Source organism: Micromys minutus, assembly GCF_963924665.1.
Source record: "Micromys minutus genome assembly, chromosome: 32".
Taxonomy (NCBI): Eukaryota; Metazoa; Chordata; class Mammalia; order Rodentia; family Muridae; genus Micromys; species Micromys minutus.
Window position 1 is genome coordinate 6,781,893 of NC_137967.1, and position 27,593 is coordinate 6,809,485.

Here is a 27,593-nt window from a genome sequence, read left to right on the forward strand (position 1 = left end):
TTTTTGTGCATGCCTCTCACATCAGGTTATATCTGGTTTATCGAGCCTTACTGTCTCTGACAGGAACCTGACCCCTTTGTGATCCTGGTGTTATCAGATCTACTCAGAGTGCATCTGTCTCTAAAACTGTGATTCTTCTATCCCGTGATTCTGAGATCTGTGTGTTATAGTTCCTGGGAGTCAAGCTGTCTCTCCGATCCCAAAATTCTGGTGTAAAGAAGTTCCTGAGATTCTATTTTATCTGATCTCCTGAGAGTAAAGCTTTCTCTGAGTATTGTAAGAGTGGGTGGGAAGCCGGAGCTCTAGGTTTTCTCAGGAAGTTAGAAGGGACTCATACCTCTGGCTGTGTGAGGGTTTGTGTTTCCATGGATCCTGTGGGGGTCCCAGATATGCTGAGTGTTGGTAAATATGTTGAGGCCTCAACTGTGATGCGGAGTGTGTCAGAAGTCCAGTGATCCTGAGTGTATTTTCTCATCTGGGAATTGAGCTTTCTCTGTGATTGTGTGAGTTCTGAGCTCAGGGTACTGGGCTATCTCTGGGTGTTGAAGGAGTGGTTGCAGAGCCAGTTCCTCAGGCTTGCTCTCAGTGCAAGTTCACAATGGAATAAATCTGTGCTACTGGCTGGGCACACTGAGGGCAGTCTATGAGAAAAATCTGGATTTGTCAAATATCAGATGTTTTACCAATCCTATCCAGAACTACAGTATAATAGCAGGTTGAATTATCTACAAGCTCATTTTATTTTATTATTCTTTAATGTATTTTTTATACTCCAGTTGTTATTCCCCTAATGGTTTATGGCCTGACTCTTTCACATCCCCTACCTCAATCCTTACTTCCTCTCCCATCTCCAAGAGGACATCTCTTCTCTCCAAACCTCAGACTTTCCCAATCTCTTGGGGATCAAGTCTCTAGGAGATTAGGTGTGTCTGCTCTCACTGAAGCCCAATGAGGAAGTCCCATGCTGCATATGATCAGGGGCCTCATATCAGCTGGTACATGCTACCTGGCTGTCTCAGTGTCTGAGAACTCTTGGCTGTCGAGGTTAGTTGAGACAGCAGGTCCCCCCCCAGGGTCACCTTACCTTCTACTAATTATTCCCTAATTCGGCTGTAGGTGTCCCAGCTTCTGTCCATAGTTAGATATAATATGTTAGTATGTGGGAGCAGAAAAAGAATCTTTCCTCTTTAGACAATGGGCCAATATCTTGAAGAGCAGCTGATAAACCAGACAGTATTTTGTCATGTATGTACTCCTACTGGAAGCCAGTGAATGTGTTCTGATTTCATCTTTGTTGATTCTTTAGTTTATCTGATTTATTGATTGATTTGAGAGATGGTTTTTATGATAAGCCAGGTCAGTCCTGGAAACTACTTTCTGTAAGAGCTCATAGATTTAACAGCTATATCACCTTTTATGTAAATTACTAGGAGAGAAAATCTCCATGAAAGCAACATGATGACTAAAAGTGTAATAATAATTTGAGAAATTGCAATCTCATTAAGTCCAATTTCTTGATCCGTGTTCTTAGAGAACAAGCCATTGGTTCATGAAAATTTCCCCTGTGCCTATGTGTTCTAAGGTTTTCCCCACTTTCTCTTCAAATAGTTTCAGTGTAGTTGGTTTTAAGTGGAGATCTTTGATCCACTTGCATTTGGGCTTTGTACAAGGAGATAGGAAAGGGTCTATTTTCACTCTTGTGCATGCTGTTTGCAAGCTGAGCCAACAAAATTTGTTAAAGAGGCTGTACTTTTTCCGTTGTATATTTTTAGGTCCTTTGTCAAAAAACAAGTGACTGTATGTATGAGGATTCATTACTGGATTTTCTATTTTGATCCACAAAAGAACCAAGATGTCCTTCAATAGATGAATAGATACAGAGATTGTGGTATATTTACATAATAGAGTACTACACAGCTATTAAAAATAATGACTTTATGAAATTCCTAGGAAAATGAATGCATCTAGAGAATATCATCTTGAGTGAGATAACCCAGGCACAAAAGAACAGATGTAATATGCAGTCACTGATAATTGGATACTAGCCACTGAAATCAGGCCATATTAAGCTCAAGAATAACAAAGGCCAAATAGTGAAAGCCTCAGCCCTTCTTAGGAAAAAAAGTAAGTGTATAGCACCCGCTCAGAGTGTGGTTCAACTAGACCTTAAATTATGAATAGCACAAGAACTAGGAAAATAGCACTGTGGCAACTTTTGGTATTCAAGGATCATTATGTTTAATCTATACACACCATGAAGACTCTGACTGTTTTCATGTTACATTCTGTTCTACATGTACTTTATGCTTATGCTAACTAGTGGGATTTCAATGCATGTTATCAAATCTCTAAAAGTATTGACAAATGCTTTTAAAAATCTGTTCATGTATCTCCCTTCTTTAAATAGAGTTGTAAAAAAATAATTTTAGAATTTTAGATCTCCCAGAAGACACTAAACACGTGAAGTAGTGTAAGAGTTTATGGACAGTGCACACAAGATGAGCAGATATGATATTTCCAGACATCACCAGAGGAACCAGTGAGAGGTATGGTAAACTAGATACATGCACTGTATCCCAATATTTGGTGGGTACGTACCAACTTTACATTTGACAGAATTCCTGAAATATTTGTTCAGAAATATGATTTCTCCCTGATCTTTTGTATAGAATTTCTGTCTGGTCTCACTAAAATGATGTAGATCTTTGGTGCAAAGATGCATCCAAGCATCCCTGCACTAGAAGCCAAGATGGAGAAGATCTCCACAGCAACCATGACCTTGCCCTTGGTGCTATGGTACACAGGAAGGAAGGTGACCCAGACACTGCAGAACACTAGCATGCTGAAGGTCAAGAACTTGGCTTCATTGAATGTGTCAGGCAGATTCTTGGCCAAGAAAGCCACAGTGAAGCTTCCAAAGGCCAGGCAAGCCAAGTATCCCAGTACAAAGTAGAATGCAGTAACTGAGCCCTTGTTGCACACAATGATGATGTGGCCATGTTCAGAGTGTTCATCAGTATCAACAAAGGGAGGAGAAACTGCTATCCAGGTTGTACAGAGAATACATTGAAAGAGGGAACATATGGGAATAATGTAGTTGGGAGTCCCTGATACCAGAAAGTTTCTAAACCTTCTTCCTGGGTCTGTGACTTTGAATGCCAGAATCACAGTTACTGTTTTGGCCAGAACTGTGGAAACAGCCACAGTGAATACAATCCCAAAGGTGATTTGCTGTAAGATACAGGTTACTCTGTTAGGATGGCCAATGAAGAAAAAGGAGCACAGAAAACAGAACATGAGTGACACCAGCAATAGGTAGCTGAGGATTCTGTTATTGGCCTTCACAATAGGAGTGTCATGGTGCTTCACAAAGACCCAAAGTACCAGAGCTGTGAATGCAGAGAGACAGAAGGCTAGTAAGGCAAGAGCCATCCCCAAGGGGTCTTCATAGCTTAGAAAGATCACATCTTTCTGAAGGCATTTGTTGTGTTGTGTGTTGGCATAGTGGCCTTCTGGACAATTCACACACTGATCCATATCTGATGTGCAAAGGAAAGTTAGGTTAGTGCTGCTTTAGGAATTTTATCGGCAAGGTATTTCAAGTGAGGGTGTTGAGAGAAGCCTTGCAATGCTGCCTTTGATAATGAGAATACATTTGAAAGACATTATTTCACAGCATTGCTTTAAATTTTTAATGTTCATAAGGTTTTAAGTGAAAATCAAACCAAGCAGTTATTTATCTATTTAATTTGTTGGTTATATCATTTATTATGTTATCAGAATGCAAAGTTTTCTGAAGCATGTGTTGGTTCTAAGTTCATATCAAGCAGATTATTGAAGTCTGAGAAGATATATTCATTAACTACAATGAGGTTGGGTATAATTTCTAACTACAAAACTCTACACAGATTCTTGAGATCATTGAGAGCAATATTATTTCTGTCCCTGTGACATATTGAGACTCTGACTTCTACAGAGACAAGACCTGTAATATGTCCTAGAGAATTTACTAGCTCAATCTCCCTGACATAGAAAAAACACTAACTTGAACAGGTAGGCTGCATGTATGTTTGTGTGCATATGGGTGCATGTCTGTGGGCTTGTGTGTGTGTCTGTGTTTTATGTAAATGTAACAACTGTATTATCAAATTTGTATGATTCCTGTCATAATTCATTAGAAGAACGTAGACAATATAGGTAATATAATATAAATATTTGAAAATTAAAAAACATTTAAAAATGAGTCCTCAGAATATCCTCATCTGGCAGTAAGTAAGTAAACATTTTGGTTATTGTTCATGAGATGCAGTAGCACTGAAGAGGAAAAAAGACCTGTGTAGATACGTTGTAGTAAAAAGTTCTCCTTCAACTCAATTCTTCATTTGGAGTGCTGAGCACTTTCATCCTTGCCTCATCTCCATTCCTAGGGGACTCAGTGTCTGTGAATGCACTCAGAGATGAAATCAGTATTGACAAACAGAATGAGAAACAGAACAGAGGAATTCTCCAGCTAGAGTGGTAACGCAGATGGTTTGTTTAAGCAATGGTACCCCATTCCTAAGTTGTCATCCTGATCATGGCCACAATATGAACTGATTGTAGTTTCACTTCATATTTATGTCATTTCAGGAAATGCTGATGTGCTTTGTTGGTTTTCAGAATTTTTATCTACAGCAGTGCATTTGTGGAGACCTATTATTTGATAAGTTGTTTAAAAGACTAATAAGTTGGATTAGGTATGAGTAGAACATTCTGGTCTAAGAGAACCTGAGTTCAGACACATCAGTCATGTCAGGTGTCTCACAAGTGCATGTAAATGTACATACAGGGCTATTATTTGCTCCTATGTGTTCCCAACATGTGTTACCCGTCCCACATATGTAAGCAATTAATTTAATAAAATACATTAGGAAATTTTTTGTGGAATCCATCAATGTAACTATTAATTCTTATTTGTTTTTACATATAAAACAATTTCAGTGTACTTTAAAAAATTATTTTTGAGTATAGTATATGATCGAGTTCATCAATTCAAAAGACATCTCCTGAGTAGGTTGCTTGGTTCAATGTACCTTGGGAAAAGGCTTAGATAGTAAACCTTAGCAAGGAATGATTCAACTGTTGAACCATTGCACAGGCATGACATGTCTTCTAAGAACTTTCATTCATTACATGGAATGAAGGGCAAAATGAATAAAAAGTTAATTATAAACTTTCTGCATTTTGTAAACCCTAAATAATTATTTTAATTATGGGAGTGGTATGTAATATGCTGATATGATTCTCTTTGTGTATTCTACATCATGGGTCAACTCTTGCCCTTTATATCCTGGATTCAGATCACATCTGGCTTTGAAGATAGTCCTCTGAATAAAACATACTTAGCAGTTTCTCATAAATTTGCAAATACTTTACTCTTCTGTATTAATCTTACAGAGTACGTAGGTCTAATACCTAGCTGTCTCATGATTAGTTAAGTTACTCTATAATAGTTTTCGTTTTTAGAGGCTCCTATATGTACATGTTTCCATAATGTTATGTTGGACAGAGATATTCATGAAATAACACTAAATTAATTCTTTTTTATCTATTGTGAATAAATAGAAAATATATGTAGTTTTATAATAGATTAATTATTGGGGAAATCTTGTGGATAATTGCCTCAAATAGCAGTTTTATTTTCTAAAGTATTTCTTTGTGAAAATGTAATCTTCCATTAATTCAAAGAGTCAGCGTGTATGTAGGGTAAGAAACAAGGTATGTTTGCTTGTATATGTTTTTGGCAGAATTTCATTAATGTTCTCTCAATTACATATGTATATATATATATATATATATGTGTGTGTGTGTGTGTGTGTGTGTGTGTGTGTGTGTGTGTGTGTATGTATGTATGTATCTATATAACTAGTAAATTAGAAAAGATGTATATTTTATACTCAATTATTTCAGTGTAGCACAAGAGGAATATATATTTGCAGGATTTATCAGAGCAGCAAACACTCACTTGTCTCATTAGAAATTTCATTTCCACTACAACGGCTACAAAGAAAACAGCAGGCTCCCATTCCCTCCTTCCAGATTCTTTTGTATCCAGGACTACAATCTGCACTGCACACCGAGGATGGCATCTGAGGTAAATTAGACACATGTGGATATTGAGTTTTAGCCATTTCTTTTATGTTTTATATTAGCACATTTTGAGTTCAATAAGGTTTTTTCATGTACAGTAACTGATGGACAGTTCACCTTGTCCTTTGTTTAATGACCACATGAATATTGGAAATAAACTGGATAATGATAAATAGTTTCTGAACACCTACTAACTCAGGAAAAAGAGGTGATAGTGAGCTGTGTGCAAAATCTACAGAAATTGCAACATGATATTTTTTGGGTAATTATTTTCAATGTGGCACTAAGTACTGTGGACCAACGGAGGGAATTTTGAAACATTTTCTTATCCAACACTACCTGTCCTCAGAACTTTGAAGCATTCTCTTAATTGGTAGTTGATATGGGAATGCCCATCTCACTGTGAGCAGTAGTGCCAGTAAGTAGTGTTCTATTATTAAAATAAGGTTCTTTAAAATTAATTAATGATTTGAAGAATATTTCCCATATTTTTGATATAGCTGAAACAGGGTTTTATCATGATGTATCAGTAGATTAATATTCTCAATGAAGATCAGAGTACATGTTCTCCTTTTGTTATCTATAATTTTCTATAAGTTTGTGTCAACTCTGTAATATTTTAAGGACTGTGTTAAGTCATTGTAAGGAAAATGGGCATATTTTTGTACTTGATATTAATGTATTTTCAGGTAGTGTCTTTATATAACTTATGGATGGTTTGGATTCCCATATATGGCAGACTGGTACGAAAGAGATAGAGATTTTCACACCTCTGCCTCTAAAGTGCTGAGATACAAATATGAACCAAAATAACTATCTTACTTTTAACTCTGACAATAATGGATAATACTATTCTCTGCATGTATTGTAGTACTGTCATTGGGTTATTAAAAAAGAAACATCGCCATATCAACATGTTGTTTTGATGTTTTATCACTTGTTTTGTTTTGTTAACTCTGAATGAACCAGTATTGGGCTTGTAAAAAGCTTCTAACACAAAACATCTGAGAAATCTAGGACAAATGAGATCAAAAGTAAGGATAATAGGTATAGAAGAGAGTGAGAACTCTGAAGCCCTCAAAGTGCAAGTGGTTTTATGTCCCCGTGCAAGTGGTTCTGTGTCTCTACCATGAGCTCTGAGGGTGGTGCATGTAAGCTTGGAAGACAGGAAATGCTGACCCTGTGCTACAGTTCTCTGTATACAGACAATGCTTGGAAAAGCTGGTCTTCTAGGAATGCCACCCACCTCAAGAACAAGGAAGACCACCACTTCTGCACTGAGGGGCCCATCTGGAGACCTCAGGACACAGTACCTGAGGAACAGTCTGGACAGGATCCTTCTGGTTTCTGACCATACCTGGAGCTGAACCTGTGCTACAGCTCTTTTTACCCAGACCCAAGTAGGATAAATCTGGTCTCTCAGGAGTGCTAACACATGTAAAAACACAGGAGAGACCAGTTCTGATCAAATTTCTGGCCTAAGAATAACCCATCCAAACATTCAGGACACAGGAACGAAGGAGCATTCTGAGACAGGTTCCTTCTGGTTTCAAGTTGAACCCCGAGCTGCCACAGTAATACAGTTCTCTGTACCCAGATTTTGCTGGAAGAGAGCTGGCTTCCTAGGAGTGCTGTTACACCTCAGAGCACAGGTAAGACCACCAAATCTGCTCTAATGGACCTGCCTTAAACCGTCAGAACACAGGAATCTAAAAGCATTTTGGGAGAGATCTCCTCTAGTTAATGTTTGTGCACTGAGCTGACCCTGTGCCACAGCTCTCTTTACCCAGAACCTGTTGGGAAAGAGCTGGTCCTCCAGTAGTGATGACAAACAGGAGTACAGAAGGAACAAGCCACTGTCAGAATCAGCAACACCAGTTAACACCAGAGGTGAATAGATGGTGTTAGGCAAGTCAAAGAACCTAAGCAACAGAAATCAAAGCTCACAGCATCATCACAACCCAGTTATTCCCCGATCAGCAAGTCCTGGATACCCCAGTACACCAGGAAATCCATATTCTGATTTAAAATCACAACTCATGATGATCTTAGAGGGGTTTAAGATGGCCATAAATAACTCCCTTGAAGAAATTCAGAAATACACAGGCAAACAGTTAGACGCCCTTGAAGAGAGCAAGAGAACACACATACACACACACACACACACACACACACACAGACACACACACACTCACACAGGACCGAAAGAGGAATACAGGACTACACAAAACCCACAGAGAATACAGGGAAAAGAACAACCATCCAGGTGAAGAAATTGAGCAAAACCATTCAAGATGTAAAAATGGAAATATAAACAATAAAGAAATCACAAAGTGAGACAGCCCTAGAGTTAGAAAACCTAGGAAAGATATCAACAGTCATGGACAGAACCATCACCAAAACAAACCTGGAGGTCGAAGAAAGAATCTCAGGGGCAAAAAATACCATAGAAAACATTAATACAGCAGTCAAAGAAAATACTAGATGCAAAAAGGTTCTAACCCAAGATATCCAGGAAATCCAGAACACAAATAGAAGATCAAAACTGAGGATAATAAGTATAGAAGAAAGTGAATGTTTTCAACTAAATGGACAGTAAATATCTTCAAGAAAATTACAGAAGAAAACTTCACTAACCTAAAAAAATAGATGCACACAAGCATAAAAGAAGCATAAAGAACTCCAAATAGATTCTATCCAAAAACAAATTCTCTCCTTCACATAAGAGTCAGAACAACAAATGCACAAAACAAATAAGGATTATGAAAAGCATTAAGGGAAACAAGTAACTCATGAATGCAGACCTATCAGAATCACACTAGACTCTTCAACAGAGACTATGAAAGCTAGACGATACTGAGAATGTGTCATACAGATCCTAAAAGAAAGAAATGCCAGGCCAGGAAACTATCTCCAGCAAAACTCTCAATTAACATAGATGAAGAAATGAAGGATACAGGAGAGTGACTGCTATCAAGACTCAGGGCTTGCCTTCACAAAACTGAGCCTGCAGAGAAGCTTGCTGGAGCTTTCCAACCAGAGCTCATGGAGACAGAATAGAGTCACTGCAGTCAGAACTCACTACCTGACCTCAAAGAGACAAACACCCAGAAGCAATTTCCTTCCTGAGCCTATGGGCCCTTAGATCCACATGAGAGACAGGCTCCAGTCAAAGACAACAAGATCACCTAAAATTACAGACAACCAGATGTGAAAAGCAAAGGAATCTAAGCAATGGAAGCCATATAACTTGAAGCAATCCCATTGAAATCAAGGCTGCCCACTCTTACCCTAGCTATTCAATATAGCACTGGAAGTTCTTGGCAGTGCAATTAGACAAGAAAAATAAATCAAAGTGATTCACATTGGAAAGGAAGAAATCAAAACATCACTATTTGCAGGTGATTTGATTGTATACTTAACTGACCCCCAAAAATTCACCAGAGTACTTTTGAAACTAGCAAACAACTTCCAAAAAATTAACTCAAACAAATTAGCCTCCTTATTCTAATCAATGGATAAACAGGCTGAAAAAGGAATTAGGGACCTGACACCCTTCACAATAGCCACAAAGAATATACAATTACTTGGGGTGACCCTAACCAATGAAGTGAAGGATCTGTATGACAAGGACTTCATGTCTCTGAAGAAGGAAATTGAAAAAGATCTCAGAAGATGGAAAGATCTCCCATACTCGTAGATTGGCAGAATCAACATTTTAAATATGGCTATCTTTCCAAAAGCAATTTACAGACTCAATGCAATCTCCAATAAAATTCCAACTTAATTCTTTACAGAGTTAGAAAGAGCAATTTGCAAGTTCATCTGGAATAACAAAAACCCTAGAATAGTGAAATTTATTCTCAAGAATAAAAACAATTCGGGGGGAGTTTTCATCTTGATCTCAAGCTATATTACAAAGCAATGGTGGTAAACACTTCATGGTATTGGTACAGAGATAGGCAGGTAGATCAATAGAACAGAATTGAGGACCCAGAAATGAACCAACACACCTATGTTCACTTGATCTTTGAAAAAATAAGTAAAAACATCCAATGGAAAAAGCATAGCCTCTTCAACAAATGGCGTTGGTTCAACTGACAATGAGCATGTAGAAGAATGAAAATCAATCGTTTCCTAACTCCTTATACAAAGCTCAAGTCCAAGTGCATCGAAGGCCTTCACATAAAACCAGGTACACTGAAAGTATTAGAAGAGAAAGTAGGAAGAGCTTAGAAAACATGGGCACAGAAAAAAAAATATGAACAGAATAACAATGACTTATGTTCTAAGATAAAGAATTGACAAATAGTACTTCATGAAATTGCCAAGTTTCTATAAGGCTAAGGACACTGTAAAGAAGTCAAAATGGCAGGCAACAGATTGGGAAAGTATCTTACCAATTCTACATCTGATTGAGGGCTAGTATCCAATATAGAAAAAGAAAAAGAAAAAGAAAAAGAAAAAAACCTCAGGAAGCTAGATAATAGAGAATCAAATAATCCTATTAAAAATAGGGTACAGAACTAAGCAAAGAATTTTCAGCTGAGGCATACAAAATGTCTGTCAATCATCTCAAGATATAAATGCTCAACATTCCTAGTCATCAGAAAATGAATATCAGAACAACCATGAAATTCCATCTTATACCAGTTAGAATGGCAAAGATAAAAGCACTCAGTTGACAGAAGATTTTGGGGTTGATGTGGAGAAAGAGAAACACTCATCCATTATTAGTGTGATTGTAAGATTGTACAACTCTGGAAATTAGTCTGTGGTTCCTGAGAAAATTGGACATATTGCTACCTGAAAATCCAGCTATTGCACTCCTGGACATATACCCCAAAGATTCTCCCACATATAACAAGAACAAATGTTCCACTATGTTTAAATCATCCTTATTTATAATTGCCTGAAGCCAAAAAGACCCAGATATCCATCAACAGATGAAGGACCCAGACAATGTGGTACATTTTCACAATGGAGTACTAGTCAGCTATTAGAAACAATGACTTGATGAAATTTATAGGCAAATGAATAGAACTAGAGATTGACATCCTGAGTGAGGTAACCCCATCACAACAGAACACACATGGTATGTACTTACTGATAAGAGGATACTACCCCGGAAAGGTCTGAATAAGCAATACCCAAGAAACAATTCATAAACATTACAAAGCTCAAAAAGAAGGAAGGCCAAAGTGGGAATGCCTCAGTCCATCTTAGAAAACAGAACAAAACTCTCATGGGAAGAAATGCAAGGTCAAATAGAGGATCAGGGTTTGAAGAAAAGATCACTCAGAAGCCTACTCACCTTAGGATCCACCACATGTGCAGTCACCAAATCCAAGAACAATAGCTGAGCCCCAAAAGTACTTACTGCCAGGAACCAGTCAGACATGCCCCTAAGGAACTATGCTAGAGTCATATGGGTACAGCTGAGGATGCTGGCAGCTAACCATCTCTGAACTCAGGGACCCAATGAGGTTGCTAAAGAAAGGACCTAAGGAACTGAAAAGGGTTGCAACCTCATGGGAAGAACAACAGTATCAACAAAGCAAACTCTCCAAATCTTCCATGGAGTAAATCTCTAACCTTTGTGCACCTATTGATTCAGTTTGGAATGTAGCTGAAGAGAGAAGTGTCTGTCATCAATGTGAGAAGAGGCTTTGGTTCCAGGGAGGACATGTTTTCCCTATGTATGGGGAATGCAAAGGCAATGGGGTAGAGAGGGTGATTATGAGAGAGTGCACCTGTGTGAAGGCAAATGGAGGGAAAGGTAGATGTAAGCAGGGCTGTGTAAAGAGATAACATCTCAAATGTAAATACAGAGGATATAATGAAAAAGACAAAAAAGAAAACAAAACATTTTATAACAAAACCAGATTTACACAATATCTTTAAAAAATCCAGGCATACAAAAATTAACAGATGGAAAACCCCAACACAAGGAAAGAAACTGCACCCTAGAAAAGGTGAGAGAGTGTCTTCTTTCAACTAACACAAAAGAAGACAGCCACACAAACACAACTACACCTCTAGCAATAAAAATTAAAGGAAACAACAATCATTGGTCCCTAATATCTCTCAACATCAATGGATTCAATTCCCTAATGAAAGACATAGACCAACAGACTGGATAAGTAAAAAGAACCCAGCCTCTTTTCTGCATACAGGACACACACCTCCATGACAAACACAGACACTACCTCAGAGTAAAAGGGTAGAAAGCAATTTTCCAAGTAAATGGTCTCAAGAAAGAAGCTGAAGTAGACAGTCTAATATCAAATACAATTGACTGTCAACTAAAGTTATTAAAAAAAAATAAGAAAGGAAATTTTACACTCATAAAAGAGAAATTCACCAAGATGAACTCTCAATTCTGAACATCTATGCTCCAAATTTAAGGGCACCTATATTCATATAGGAAATCTTACTTAATCGCAAAGCACACATTTCACGTCACACAGTAATGTGGGAGACTTCCACACCCCACTCTCATCAATAGACAAATCATGGAAACAGAAATTAAACAGAGACTTAGTGAAACTGACAAGTTATGAACAAAACGAATTTAACACACACACACAAATATGTATATAGTATACACATATATACACGTTTATCCTAAAACAATAGAATACACCTTTTTCTAACCACATCATGGTTCCTTCTTTAAAACTGAACATACAATTGGTTACAGAACAGGCCTCAACATATACAAGAAGATTGAAATAATTCTCAGTGGAGTTGATGATTTGTAAGTTGAATTTTAATACAACACCTTTCTATTGAATTTAGAACAAAATAATCATTTATTTCAAAGAATTCCATTGTGAGAAATGTAACCATATATTACATAGAAATATATAAAATCATACATAAAGAACGAAACAACTTTCAAACTGATAAAAAGGGGGGCCATTTCTGGACACTCTTAGAAAATCATGTAATTCTGTGTTGTGTGGTGTTTTACACTTAATGGGTGTGCAAATGTTGAACCTTACTTGCATTCCTGGAATAAATTCTTTCTTTGCCCAGAGACTGAATTTTGTGTTGTATGTTCTGTTTTTATGGTACGTGTTTTTGTCAGGAATGAATCTTACAGAATTATCAAAGAAAATTTTCTTTAATTTACCTTATTCCCTGTTATCGTACGTTATATTTATTTCCACTTCTTTTATAAAGAAAAGTTTTTCTCTTCTATGTGAATGAGCCTCTATATTCTTTGCATGCAACCAAGAAATGTCTTAAAAAATAAATCAGCCTTGTTTTGATTTCATTTTGAGACTGTTACTAAAGTATTTAATTATAACTGAAAATTATTTGCCACCTTTGTCTGGTTGTGGTTATTGCCGATTCTGATGTGTTTTTAATAGTCATTTCTTTGGGTTCTAGTGTGGTCTGTGCGTTCCTTTGTTTGACCTTTTGTTTACCTCACTGACAAGTGTGAAGGAGTTCTTCAAGTTTATGTAAAACTGATTTTCTGTGAATATGAGTTTCTGTAATTGTGTTCATTAATGAATTTTGTAAGTGTCCTTCTATTCTATGGTATGACATTTTGTGTATAATAACAGTAGTTAGCAATCGGGACACTTAGTATTTCATAGCTGTAACATTAACCTCACCCATATCAACATTGGTTCCAGAGGTGTGTGGTAATGGAGGACATTACTGTGTAATAAGGAAGAGAATATTGTTTAGTTTAAAGGAAAGAACATCAAACGATGGTAAAAAAACAATTTTGTAATTATTAAATTTTGGAAAAAGATTTTGATATGACAAAAGTATATTTTATGCATGTATGAAGTCTTCAAAAAATTAGTAAAAGTATGACCCAAGAAACAGAAACCTAATACAGGAGCGTAGGAATTGGTTCCTAATGTGACAATATATTTCATTTCAATATGTTTACTGCTGTGTATTTTGAATCAAAAAGTTAGCATACACTCACCCTTCTATGTCCTGTGGCCAACTCAGTCATTCCTGCAGACAAACGAAGGAGTTGACCATGTGGAAAATATGGGCTGAACTGTCCTATCTTCACCTTAAACGCAACATGTTGTGAGAAATTCCAAATGTGAAAAATGTCATATTCTTCCTGCAGTGTTTCTCTATGTTTCATAATCACCCTGTCCCCTAGAGGATTAGTAAAGTTGACTTTTCTCAGAAAGGAATTTACCTGAAAGACAAGGATCATTCTATACTGTAGTATGTTCCTTCAAGGCACACAATGGATTGTGATGACTTAGAAATGGCAACATCATTTAAAGAATGAAAGAAAAATCATAAAATAAGCAAAGGAAATGAAATGATAATATTCCAAGAATTTCAGTCCACTCAGAGAGACTGTCAAACAAAAAAAAAATGCAGAACCAAACACAGATATGCAGCACACTCACACAAACAGTCATACACAAACACACACCGACAAATAAACACAGAGAACCACTCACATGTTTTCTGAGTCACACATATAATACAGCTATACAATTTTTTACACACAAATGTACATAAATGTTGACACATATATGTAAATAATCTGACAAAAAGAAAGCTATATAGGCACTCACATAAAAACATAGATACATAACACAAATTACATACACTGGCACACACACAAAAACATGTACACACACAATCAAATACACAAACACACATTCACAGTGAAACATGGGAAGATGCATAAATATATAAGCACCAGTCCAGAATGATATTGAGACACAGCGATATTTATACTCAAACCTAATGACAGTAATGCAGGAAGGCCAAGGGAAAGACACACACAAAAAAATATAGGCAAACACACCCACAGTACAGTAAACACAAATACAAATGAACACATAGACACACAAAATATTTAAGTTGGTATACAAAGAAAAATACTCAAATAAATGGACAAAGAAATAAATGTGCATACATAAACATGCTTATAAAACAAAGTCATACATAGAACAACATTGTTTCTTACTTCCACAGTTATATAGAAAGGTAAACATATATGTAAAAAAACACAAATATAAACACAGATACACAGAAAGAGTAAAACATATACATTTACTCATTAAGAAAGATAAATTCACACATCTATAGATGAAACTGAATACCAACACTATTTCTTGTTTACTTACTCTGAGAAAACCAAGTATGCTCCACAGAGCCTACATTGGGGCAGAATAACTGGAGACACCTAAAGAAAAGCATTCCTTAAAATAATTTTCTTATAATTGACAAATAAATACAAAAACTCATCTTCCCATCATGAAGAAATTTCAAGAGGAAAGCCTCTATATCCAATATGAGAATATGCTGACGGTTATTCAGGTGCTCATTATGAAACCACAAATGATACCCTGAAGATTCTTTTTCCATTCACATTCATACCAGTCACTAGATTTTCTTTTTCTTTATGAAAAATGTACAGAAACCTATCTATTTTATAAAATATTTCCTATTTCACTAAGTGTAGGCATCTGAGAATCTCTAAATGACTATGCAATTGAAAACAACAACAATCATCCAACAAAAGAAACTCTACCTTCAAGCATGAAGAAATGACTCCATTCCCAATGTCTGTTGCATGATTATCAACTTGTTGCAGATTCATCTCATGTAGTGCATGGGCCACGGCATACACAGCATTGTATATGTTATGACTACCATCACTAAAGACCATGTTAAACTTCTGCTCCATTAGCCATTCCAGTGAGACATTGGATGTAGACTCCTCTAGTATTTTACAGTCAGATGCTGAAGATTCATTGGTAAAGTACTTCCAATCTGGCATTACTAGATATAAATCTTTGTTTTTGGGATGGTACAATGTCTGTACAAAATTTTTAAAGCTAGAAATCTCACCATGGTGGGGCAGAAAAGTAAGAGTCCCATAGAATGTGCCATGAGTTAAGTCTCTGTTACTGGTAGGGAAATTATATTGTTTTGTGGTGACCCATATTCTCTGTATAACTGGAGATTCCCACATTCTGAAGCTCAATTCAATAATACTGTCTGCTTCCCCATGAATGATAATAACATTAGTAGATGACATCACAATTTGTTTGTGGAACAGTTCAGTTTTGTCATAAGCTGAAATAATATAGATTAATATGTTCACAAAAGCAAAGCAAATTCCCTTATCTTCACTCTCTTTTATCATCTCTGAGAGAAACTGATGACCTTGATCATCATAGGTAATGACAAGGCCGACCCAGTTCCAATTGAAGTAAAGTAAGAAGGAAACCATTGCCAATGCTAGAGATGTGTGGCTTGGGGCCATCTGGTAGAGAAAGGGAAATTGTTCATTATCTCTGAAGTCGGAATGGAAAGGTCCATAGTTCAGCTGAAGGAGCTACAACACAGAGAACAGCATGAGGTACAGTGCACATAAAAACCTGTGATCATATTTAACTGCAAACAGTGATTACCTGTGACTTATCCTCTCATCTCTGATTCATATGAGCAATTGTGGAAGCCTAGCACATATTTCTAATGAGAGCAGCAAGCATGGCTGTTTAAGAAAGGTGAAACAAAATGTATTTGCATGTTACAATAACTGCCATTCTGTCTTTCAGCTTCTGTCTTGATATCTGTGTTTTTCAAGTTTGGAGGGATTTTAATATATTTACAACTTGAGGATATTTGACTATTGTTAAAAGGCATTTATTATGACTTAAATCAGAAATAATTCTGATATTTATCAGGAAATTTTTATGAATACTACTGCTTTAGATTTTAAGATAAATATCCGAATCATGTATACTACAGGTTGTGATGCACATAAAGATGCCAGAGTCTCCTTTTTAGAACAAAGCTCCAAAATACTGTGGGATTATCTGCCTTGTACCCACGCAGGAAAGAGAAAAATGAACAAAGTAAAATAAAATTGTAAACAAGTTTTGCCAGCCTAAACTGTTAACAGCAGAACAGATTTAAAAACATCCTACTAAATACCCAAGTATTTTGGGGGCAATTATGTAGAACTCATAATTTGTAACTCTTGAGGAAAATACAGAGGAACAAAGTTAGATTGGATGGGGTTATTTCCTTCAAATGAAGTGTTTTATAATGAAGGAAAAAAAATCATGTGTAAAAATATGAAAGAAGTAGATCAGAACCACCAAACCCTTCCCTCATAAAAAGTTCACTTATGAGGCCTGGTCAGAAGTTTATCTGAGTAGCCAGGGGGCAGAGAGATCTCTGCCGAGTGCGCATGAAAGCACACCGCTGCCCTGACTGATCCAGGGACCATGAATCCAGCATTGGAACCTCTGTTCCCACCCAGCAGCTTTGGGGCATAGGACAGAACTCAGACCATCCGCCACCTGGACCAGCGGAGATCCAGGGACACAGACCAGGTACAAGGGAAAGGCAAGAACATATCACTGAAAACAAGATGGCAAGTGGAAAGTGAAAGAGCATATTCCAAGGAAACCAAGACAACCTGACAACACCAGTACCCAGCTCTCCCATCAGAGCAAACAGAGGAATGCCAAACACTCCATAAAAAGAAGATGCAGACCTAAAATCACACCTCAAATCGATGATAAAGATCCTTAAACAAGAACGGGAGGAAAAGCAAAAAGAATCAGAAGCTTCTAAAGAGGAAACAAGAAAAACACTCAAAGAACTCAAAGAACTAGAGGAAAAGAGAACCAAAGAGATGAAGTAATGGAAGAAGGAATTTAAAATGGAAATTGACACAATATGAAAACACTAAAAGAGACAACTCTGGAGGTAGAAAACCTAAACAAGAAATCAGGAGTCACAGATGCAAGCATTTCCAATAGACTACAAGAGATGGAAGAGAGAATCTCGGGGGCCAAAGACAACATTGTAAACATAGACAAAACAGTCAGAGAAGATGCAAAAACCAAAAAGCTCCTAACCCAAAATGTCCAGGAGATCCAGGACACAATGAGAAGACCAAACCTAAAGATAATAAAAATAGAAGAGGGAGAAGAATATCAACTAAGAGGCAGAGTAAATATCTTCAACAAAATTGTAGAAGAAAACTTCCCTACCCTTAAAAATGAGATGACCACGAGCATAAAAGAAGCCTTCAGAATTCCAAATAGGTTGGACCAGAAAAGAAATTCCTCCTGATACATAATAGTCAAAACACCAAGTGCTCAAAGCAAAGAAAGATACTAAAATCAGTAAAAGGAAAAGGTCATGTAACATATAAAGGCAGATCAATCAGAATCACACCCAATTTCTCAACAGACTATGAAAGCTAGAAGAACCTGGACAGACATCATGCAGACCCTAAGAGAAGACAAGTGCCAGCCCAAGCTGCTATACCCAGCAAAACTATCAATCATCAAAAGTCTCTGAACCAAATAAAGCCCAGGTCCAGATGGGTTCAGTGCAGAATTTTATCAGATAGTTATTGTGGACGTAAAACCAATACTCTCCAAACTATTCCAAAAGATAGAATCAGATGGAATACTACCTAACTCATTTTTTGAGGCTACAATAACCCTCGTTCCTAAACCACACAAAGACCCTACAAGGAAAGAGATCTTCAGACCAATCTCACTTATGAACATTGACACAAAAATACTCAACAAAATTCTTGCAAACCGAATCCACGAACACATCAAAACAATCATTCACCATGACCAAGTAGGCTTAATTCCTGGGATGCAGGGATGGTTTAATATAATGAAATCCATCAATGTAATCCACCATATAAACAAACTCAAAGAACAAAATCACATGGTCATCTCACTAGATGCTGAGGAAGCATTTGACAAAATTCAACACCCCTTCATGATAAAAGTCCTGGAAAGAACAGGAATCCAAGCTCTATACCTAAAAATTATAAAAGCAATATACAGCAAACCAACAGCCATCATCAAACTTAATGGTGGGAAACTTGATGAAATACCACTCAAATCAGGGACTCAACAAGGTTGCCCACTTTCCCCTACCTATTCAACACAGTACTGGAAGTCCTGGATGGAGCAATTAGACAGCAAAAAGAAATCAAAGGGATACAAATAGAAAAGGAAGAAGTAAAAACATCACTCTTTGCAGATGACATGATAGTGTACTTAAGTGACCCCACAAATTCCACCAGAGAACTTCTACAGCTGATAAACAAGTTCAGCAAAGTGGCTGGATATAAAATTAACTCAAACAAATCAGTAGCTTTCCTATATTCAAAGGACAAACATGTGGAGAAAGAAATTAGGGAAAAGATACCCTTCACAATAGTCACAAAAACTGTGAAATAATTTGGTGTGACTCTAACTAAGCAAGTGAAGGACCTGTATTCAAACCTCTAAAGAAAGAATCAAGGGGCTTCCGACGCGCAGTCCGCCAGCCGGTGGATGTGCGGCAACAACATGTCCGCCCCGATGCCCGCCGTTGTGCCCGCCGCCCGGAAGGCCACCGCCGCGGTTATTTTCCTTCACGGATTGGGAGATACTGGGCACGGATGGGCAGAAGCCTTTGCAGGTATCAAAAGTTCCCACATCAAATATATCTGTCCACATGCGCCTGTTATGCCAGTCACATTAAATATGAATATGGCGATGCCTTCTTGGTTTGATATTATTGGACTTTCACCAGATTCCTAGGAGGATGAATCTGGAATTAAACAGGCAGCAGAAACTGTAAAAGCCTTGATAGATCAAGAAGTGAAGAATGGCATTCCTTCTCACAGGATTATTTTGGGAGGATTTTCTCAGGGAGGCGCCTTGTCTTTATACACCGCTCTCACCACACAGCAGAAACTGGCTGGTGTCACTGCACTCAGTTGCTGGCTTCCACTTCGGGCTTCGTTTTCACAGGGGCCTATCAATAGTGCTAACCGAGATATTTCTGTGCTCCAATGCCATGGGGATTGTCACGCTTTAGTTCCCCTAATGTTTGGTTCTCTTACTGCTGAAAGACTGAAGGCATTGGTAAATCCAGCCAATGTCACCTTCAAAATCTACGAAGGCCTGATGCACAGCTCGTGCCAGCAGGAAATGATGGATGTCAAGCACTTCATTGATAAGCTCCTACCTCCAATCGACTGATGTCACAAAGAGGCCTTGAGTAGAAGCTCACCAGCATCACAGTAATAAGAGTATAAACCTTTTCCCATGACTGATCATAAAACTTCTAATGTTTGCAGTGTTAAAATGTTTTGCAAATACATATCAATGATACAGAGTAAATGCTGTTGCCCTCATGGGAAATGTATGATCCTTTTAAGTTTCTATGCATATATTTGTATTATATGGTTCAGAATATACTAGTATTGCAGTAGGTAAGTGAAGCAACTTGCTTCTTTGTCATTCATTTAACAAAATAAGATAACACAGCAGAATTTATTACATCATTTAAAAATTACTATACTCTCTGAAAATTTGTTCAGGTCTAAACAAGCTGCTAAGATGTAAGTGACTTCTTAATTCTCTGAGTTAGACTACAGTTTTACCCCACAGGTGTTCAGTCACCATGCAGTGTGTGTATTTTGGTTTGTGTTCATACATACGTTACTGTAATACCTACAAATCCCATGGTATTACATTATCCCTAATAACAGGGACAATGCTTTTAAGTGTCAGAAAGTAAAACCGCTCTCTTCAATTGATGGCCCTTCTATTGGGGACCAGGCTTTCCCCCCCCCCCCATGTATGTAATTTTTCTCCTCAAGAGAAAAAAAAAATAGGTTCTTTTTTGATTTTCCACAGAAAACTAATATTGCCTGTCATTAAAAAAAAATCTGTCCACATATATTATATTGACATTCTTAAACACAGACATACAGTATTTCCAATATAGGTAATGTGAAAAGAAACCAAACATTACTTAAGCTTACATATTTCAAATAACTGCACCTTTAGGCTGTAGAGTTATGAGAATCTTCAGCCCTGGTAATAATTCTGTGGTTTTATTTTTCTGTAAAAAAAAAAACTTAAAAGGGTAAATAATATCTTGGCATGTTTAGAAATACTTGTGACTGAGTTTAAAATATAATTTCTTAAACATCTTATAGCAGAGTTTAAGTTTACATTTTCTGTACATGTTATGCTTAAAACCAAATACTGTTCAAAATGAACAATCAAAGTTTTGTTTTATTTTTATCTGGGTAACATACTAATTAGAAATTTTCATCTTAAGTAAAGGAGCTTTTGATAATCAGTCTCCTGTGCAAACATTAAAATAATAATTATGATTTTAAATCATCTACATATTCAAAATACTGGTGAAAATTATTTAATTCATGGGTAATAAGGACTGGTTAGAACTCACATATATAAAACCCATATTTATAACTGTTACCACACAATTGAATATGTTGTAAAAATTAAGGTTATTTCAGAACGGTTGCTTTCCCTGCTGTTTTCCAACCGACCAAGAAGAAGCATCTTTATAAACAGGTGCTAACTGATGGAGATCATTTGGTATGTCCTGGATAGAATGTTGACAGTAAGGCCAAATGCTTATGTCTGGATTTAAAACAATTTCAAACAATCATTTACTATTTTGCTTTACTTTGAAGAACATAAATATACTTCAGTTATTCTATCTGTAAAGATTTATTTGGGGTAAGAAATATTCCGTTAAATTTGTGTGCTGTAATGTGGGAAAATGTCATGTTTTTCACAGTTTCTATCAATGTGAAATAAAATTTAATTTTGGCTTAAAAAAAAAAAAGAATCAAGGAAGATCTCAGAAAATGAAAAGATCTCCTATGCTCATGGATTGGAAAGATCAACATTTTAAAAATGGCCACGCTACAAAAAGCAATTCAGTGCAATACAGATTCAATGCAATCCCCATCAACATTCCAAACTAGTTCTTCATTGAGTTGGAAAGAACAATGCGCAATTTCATCTGGAATAACAAAATACCTAGAATAGTGAAATCCATCCTCAACAACAAGAAAACATCTACGGGAATCACTATCCCTGACGTCAAGCTATATTACACAGCAATTGTGCTGTAAACTGCATGGAACTGGTACAGAAATAGGCACGTGGATCAAATGTATAGAATAGAAAATCCAGAAATGAGCCCTCACGTATATGGTCACCTGATTTTTGACAAAGGAGCTGTAAACATTCAATGGAAAATGGACACCCTATTCAACAAATGGTGCTGGTCCAACTGGCACTCAGCATGCAAAAGAATGAAAATAGACCCTTTCTTATCTCCTTGTACAAAGCTCAAGTGAAGTAGATCAAAGATCTCCACATTAAACCAGATACACTGAAACTATTAGAAGAGAAAGTAGGGAAAACCTTAGAACACATAGGCACAGGAGAAAATTTTCTGAAGAAAACACCAATGGCTCAAGCTCTAAGGTCAAAGATTAACAAATAGGACTTAATGAGATTGCAAAGTTTCTGTAAGGCTAAGGACATTTTCATGAAACCTAAATGGCAGCCAACAGAATGGGAAAAGTTGTTTACCAACTCCACATCAGATTGAGGCCTAATATCCAAGGTATACAAAGAACTCAAAAAGCTAGACACCAGAGAATCAAACAACACTATTAAAAATTGGGTTACAGAGCCAAACAAAACGTTCTCAATTGAGGAATATGGAATGACTGAGAAACATCTAAGGAAGTGCTCAACATCCTTAGCCATCAGGGAAATGCAAATCAAAACAACCCTGAGATTCCACCTCACACCAGTCAGCTTGGCCAAGATCCAAAACTTAGATGACAGCAGATGCTGGTGAGGTTGTGGAGAAAGAGGAGCACTTCTCCACTGTTGGTGGGGTTGTAAACTTATACAACCACTCTGGAAACCTGTCTGGCGATTCCTCAGAAAATTGGACATATTACTACCTGAAGATCCAGCTATTCAACTTCTGGGCATATACCCCAGAGACACTCCAATATACAACAAAGATACATGCACCACAATGTTAAAAGCAGCTCCTTGTATAATAGCCAGAAGCTGGAAAGAACCCAGATGTCCTTCAGTAGATGAATGGATACAAAAATTTTGGTACATTTACACAATGGAGTACTACTCAGCTATCAGAAACAATGACTTAACCTAATTCATAAGAAAATGGTTGCATATAGAGAATATTATCCTGAGTGAGGTAACCCAGTCACAAAAAACAGACATAATATGCAGTCATTGATAGTGGGATGCTAACTCCAGAGGCTCGGACTGTCCCAGAAACAACACACAGACTGTGTGAAGCTCAAGAAAAACAGAAAACAAAACAAAACAAACAGAATAAAACATTATGCTCAATCCTTACACACCAAGATAACATTGACTAATTCTGGGTTACATCCTGTTTTAAATGTACTTTTTGATCATTGTAACTAGTAAGACCTTAATGCAGAGTAACAAACCTTAAAAAAAGAAAAAAAAAAAAAGCCAAGCACTGACAAAAATGTATTTGTATACATTTATGCCAAAATCTTTAAATTTTTTTTCTTTTATCTTTGTTTGTTAAAGTAAAGTTTAAAAGAAATGTTCACTTATGAAAGTCCACTCTTGTATCTTATGATGAGGAAACAAAAGAAAAACAAGGTAAAATATAGCAATAATTTCCATGAACATTTGAAATATCATTAATTATAAAATAAAATGACTTATAATAACTATACCAGTACGTTATTGAAATTTTTGCCAGTGTTTCTTCGGACAGTTGGCACTCAGTACATTAATGGTCAGTAATATATTCACTGGTAGTAAAATGTCTAACTCAACAGACTGCAATGGAGGTTTTCATTATATCCAGTGCCACTAAAATATCATGAGCTGCCAGTTTAAGATTAGTCTGCCATGCCTTTGCAAAAAATACACTAGATACTTAAAAGTTGGTTTATTGAGAAAAATTGTAAATAAAATTCTGTTCCATTATAGTTTATCACTGATAACTAAACTTTTAACAGCTCCATGAGTGTAAGTGATCCATGATTGTAAGTGATAACTCTGTTATTTCATGGTTTACCAATGATAATCTAAACATATGACCAAGATAACACATATCTGGGGACAGAAGTAATATTTTCTATGTTTTGGATTGACATGAATAAATCTCTGGTTATTGAGATTTCTATGAATAAAACTCTGAATGCTAGTCTGTCAAGGCTCTAAGATTCTCTCTACCACCAAGCCAGACTCAATTCTTCATGACCTCCTCTATCTCTCCTTTCTAGAAACTGTCAACTTCTGGAGGTGGCCCCTAGCAAAAGGCCTATCATGTCTCTGATTAGTAAGTACTATGGAACTGCATATATTGACATAAGCATGGATCCAGTCTCATCCACTGATTTCTTAATTGATATCAAATTCCCACAAAGAGACGTGACTTTAAGAATTCCTGGCCTAGGAAAACTCACATGTGGAGATATGAAGATGTCCAGGTATAACCCCAAATATAAGGATATCCTCCAATCAGGTCCTGTAAGCAGAAATGAACACATAGTTTCTTCATCACATATATAATTAGGCATATGAATATGTGTTCCATTATAGCCATATAGTACAGGTGTTAGAGTATATCCATCACAGTGGCCCAAAGTGTATTTTATAGTCAAAGTCATATTTGGCAAAAGGTCAGGATTCCTGTTGATTTCATCCACTGTAAAGGCTAATGCCAAAGCATATTTGTGGTATTTAGTTGTTTCTCTGTAAAAGAGAACAGTGTTTATTGTGGACAGATGTCTAGGTATGATCACTTGTACTCAATAGATGCACTGTCCTGTACAGGAAAAATGTGACCAATTTCAATAAGTCATTACTGTCTAGAGTGCAACATAAACTGTTATGAGGAGGGCTTTATGTGAAGGATCCATGTACACAGTCCTGTATACCTTAGCTTCTAGGCTTTAGGTCAGGTGCCACCTAAGAAAAGAAAATTTTATATTGCATTAATAAAAAGGAGAAGATTGGATTGAATGTGTAAAAGTATTAAGCTTGTTTTTTGTTCTTCAGACTTAGCTACAGGAGGGAAGATTCAAGGATTTGCCTAATCTGCATCTTCAGAGCACTTAGGAAATGTACATTTACAAGGAATAATATAAATGCACTTACAGGACATTCAGAGTCTGGTTAAAAACTTCTTTCTCCATAGGCTTCTGAACTGCTCCAAGGATGAAGGAACAAGTTGGTCCCAAGTACTTATCCTTGACCTCGTTTAAAGTTATTCTCCAAAAGCACCTGGGATCAACGACATTTGCCATGAGAAGTGGAATGTTGAGGAGGGAGAAGATTATCATCAAAATGAACATATTTCCTATCTGAAATCTGTGCAGAATGGATCGTGAAGTGCCATGCATATCAGCACATCAAATCTCTAACAGCTTTTATTTCTCTGGGCAAAGGAAATGTTAGTTGCATACTCATGATTCATTTGTTTTTCAAGTTGTTCCTGAGCCCTGGAGAAATATTAAAACACTTTCTTCCCTGCGGCTCTGCAGCTGGTCTCCACAGCCCATGTAATAAACAAGGATAGGTAAACACTTAGGAGAATAAAAACTTCTCAGACTCTGTGACATCACTCATGATTTTGATGCCTGGAAGGAAGCTCTTTTGTTCATATTTGGTCCTTTCGTTGTTTCAACAAGGTGATTATATGAACAAGATTAGAAATGATGTCAGTGGATTATATCAGATGATTCCTATGAGACATTAGTAATAGTACAAGCAGAGAATCTCTAGATACACAGCAAAATGTATTACAATGTACAAGTCAGAGAGAGGCAGGACATGTTTATAGTCAGGGAGTGTCACAGACTATGAAGTGTATGGAATATGTCACAAGAGTCACAAGCACAGATTAATTGAGGCCTGTGTTTCCAGTGTTTTGAGAATCATAAACAGACCAATTTAGAAATATATTAAATCCTGTTTTATCAAAAATTATACAATACAGTTCTTAACAGATCCACAGTTAATTTGCATGATAAAGATTGTGTTTAAAAGGTTCAACAAGATCCAGACAGAATGCCATGCTGTGTGCTTTCTTTTCTCTTCATTCTATTGTTTTTATATAATAACATCTTACATTTTATCCTGTTCCCACTTTCTTCTCCACAAACACCCGATTCCCCTTTCTCTGCCCTCTATGAAGTGCTCCCCTACCTGCCCACCTATTCCTGCCTTAGCACCATAACATTCCTCTACCCTGCATCAGTGAGCCTTCACAGGACGGAGGGTTCCCCTTTCAGCAGATATGGAAGATAAAGCTACATATCCAGATGGAGGCATAGATCCCCCCTCTTTGGTTGGTGGTTTACTCTCAGGGACTCTACCTTCTACACTAATGAGAAAGTAATATTAACATTTGGATTCCAAACCATGATCTTCCTCTCTGATCCTCAGGATTATTTTTTAATTTAATAACATGCACTGACCCATCCATTCTTCATTATCTTTGTTTTCCTACATAGTTTTTGCTCATTGTACATTGCAGAAGTGATGGGTCTTGTTTGTTTGTTTTTAATTTGGAAAGGATTTATTGAAATAAGTGCAATCTATTTCCTCTTGATTGTAGTAAATATGCAAAAAGTTAATTAAAATGCCAAGAAAGATTAAAGGTCAAGGAAATGAGACAAAAGTAGAATTCTGGGAGGTATAAAGCAAGTAGATGAATGGCAACTGACTCATCCAAATGGAAGGTATATTTAGGTTAGAGAGGAAATCACTGGCCATCTGCTGTTAACAACGGGAGCTGAAAAGCAGCACTACTCAAAGGGACAGATGTTGCTTGAAGCCTAGCTTCAAGTAGGACTTCCTTTCTTTTTTGCATTATTTTATTGAATATTCTCTGCATTTACATTTACATGTTATACTCTCTCCCCCAGTCTCACCGCCCCCTTCGTCATCATATTACCTCCATAAAGGCCCTCCATCTCTCTACTACCCTCTTCCTTCCCAGCACCTTGGCATTCCTCTACACTGGAATAGGAGCCTTCCCTGGACCAATTTCTCTCCTCTCATAGATGCCAGAGAATGCTACCTATGCTCCATATGCACCTGGGGCTACGGTTTCTCCATTTGAACTTACTGGTTAATGTTTTAGTCCCTGGGAGCCATGGTGGTTTTGGGTAGTTAGTAAGTTTGTTCTTCCCATAGGGTTGCAGATCCTTTCAGCTCCTTCCGTCATTTCGGTAGTTTCTTCATTGGAGTCCTTGTGTTCAGTTCCATGGTTAGCTACAAGCATTCTCCACTATATCAGTTTTGCTCTTGAAGAGCCTCGAGGAGGCAACCATATCAGAGTTCTAGCAGGAAGAACTAGATGGCATCTGCAATAATGCATGGGATTAGTGGCTTCATAAGGGATGGATCCCCATGTGAGGCAGTCTTTTATTTCTTTTTCTTTTTTAATGTATAAAAATACATTTTTGTCAGTGCTTGGCTCTTTTTTTCTTTTTCTTTTTCTTTTCTTTTTTTTTTTTTTTTTAAGGTTTGATACTCTGCATTTAAAACTTACTAGTTACAATGAGCAAAAAGTACATGTAAAACAGGATGTAACCCGGAATTAGT

General features: G+C 36.9%; 1 protein-coding gene and 1 pseudogene across 4 annotated transcripts in view; one reads left to right on the forward strand and one right to left on the reverse strand.

Moving 5' to 3' along the window:
* LOC308413591 (vomeronasal type-2 receptor 116-like) overlaps nucleotides 1–25,336 on the reverse strand; it is a gene marked incomplete at both ends in the record, with an annotated part of 59,366 nt that extends 34,030 nt beyond the window's left edge. The window contains 6 exons of one of the 3 annotated variants that reach the window (XM_080908649.1): nucleotides 2,635–3,389; nucleotides 6,005–6,128; nucleotides 14,084–14,311; nucleotides 15,668–16,477; nucleotides 24,446–24,734; nucleotides 25,140–25,336. In XM_080908649.1, the coding sequence (XP_080764775.1) occupies nucleotides 2,635–3,389; nucleotides 6,005–6,128; nucleotides 14,084–14,311; nucleotides 15,668–16,477; nucleotides 24,446–24,734; nucleotides 25,140–25,336 (2,403 nt within the window). Of the gene's footprint in view, nucleotides 1–2,634; nucleotides 3,540–6,004; nucleotides 6,129–14,083; nucleotides 14,312–15,667; nucleotides 16,478–24,445; nucleotides 24,735–25,139 lie in introns of those variants that run through there. The other 2 variants (XM_080908647.1, XM_080908646.1) reach the window with 2 other exon arrangements.
* LOC308413600 (acyl-protein thioesterase 1-like) lies at nucleotides 19,440–20,347 on the forward strand (annotated as a pseudogene). Its single transcript has one exon. The product of its transcript is annotated as an acyl-protein thioesterase 1-like (transcript).
* Nucleotides 25,337–27,593: the final 2,257 nt, after the last annotated feature.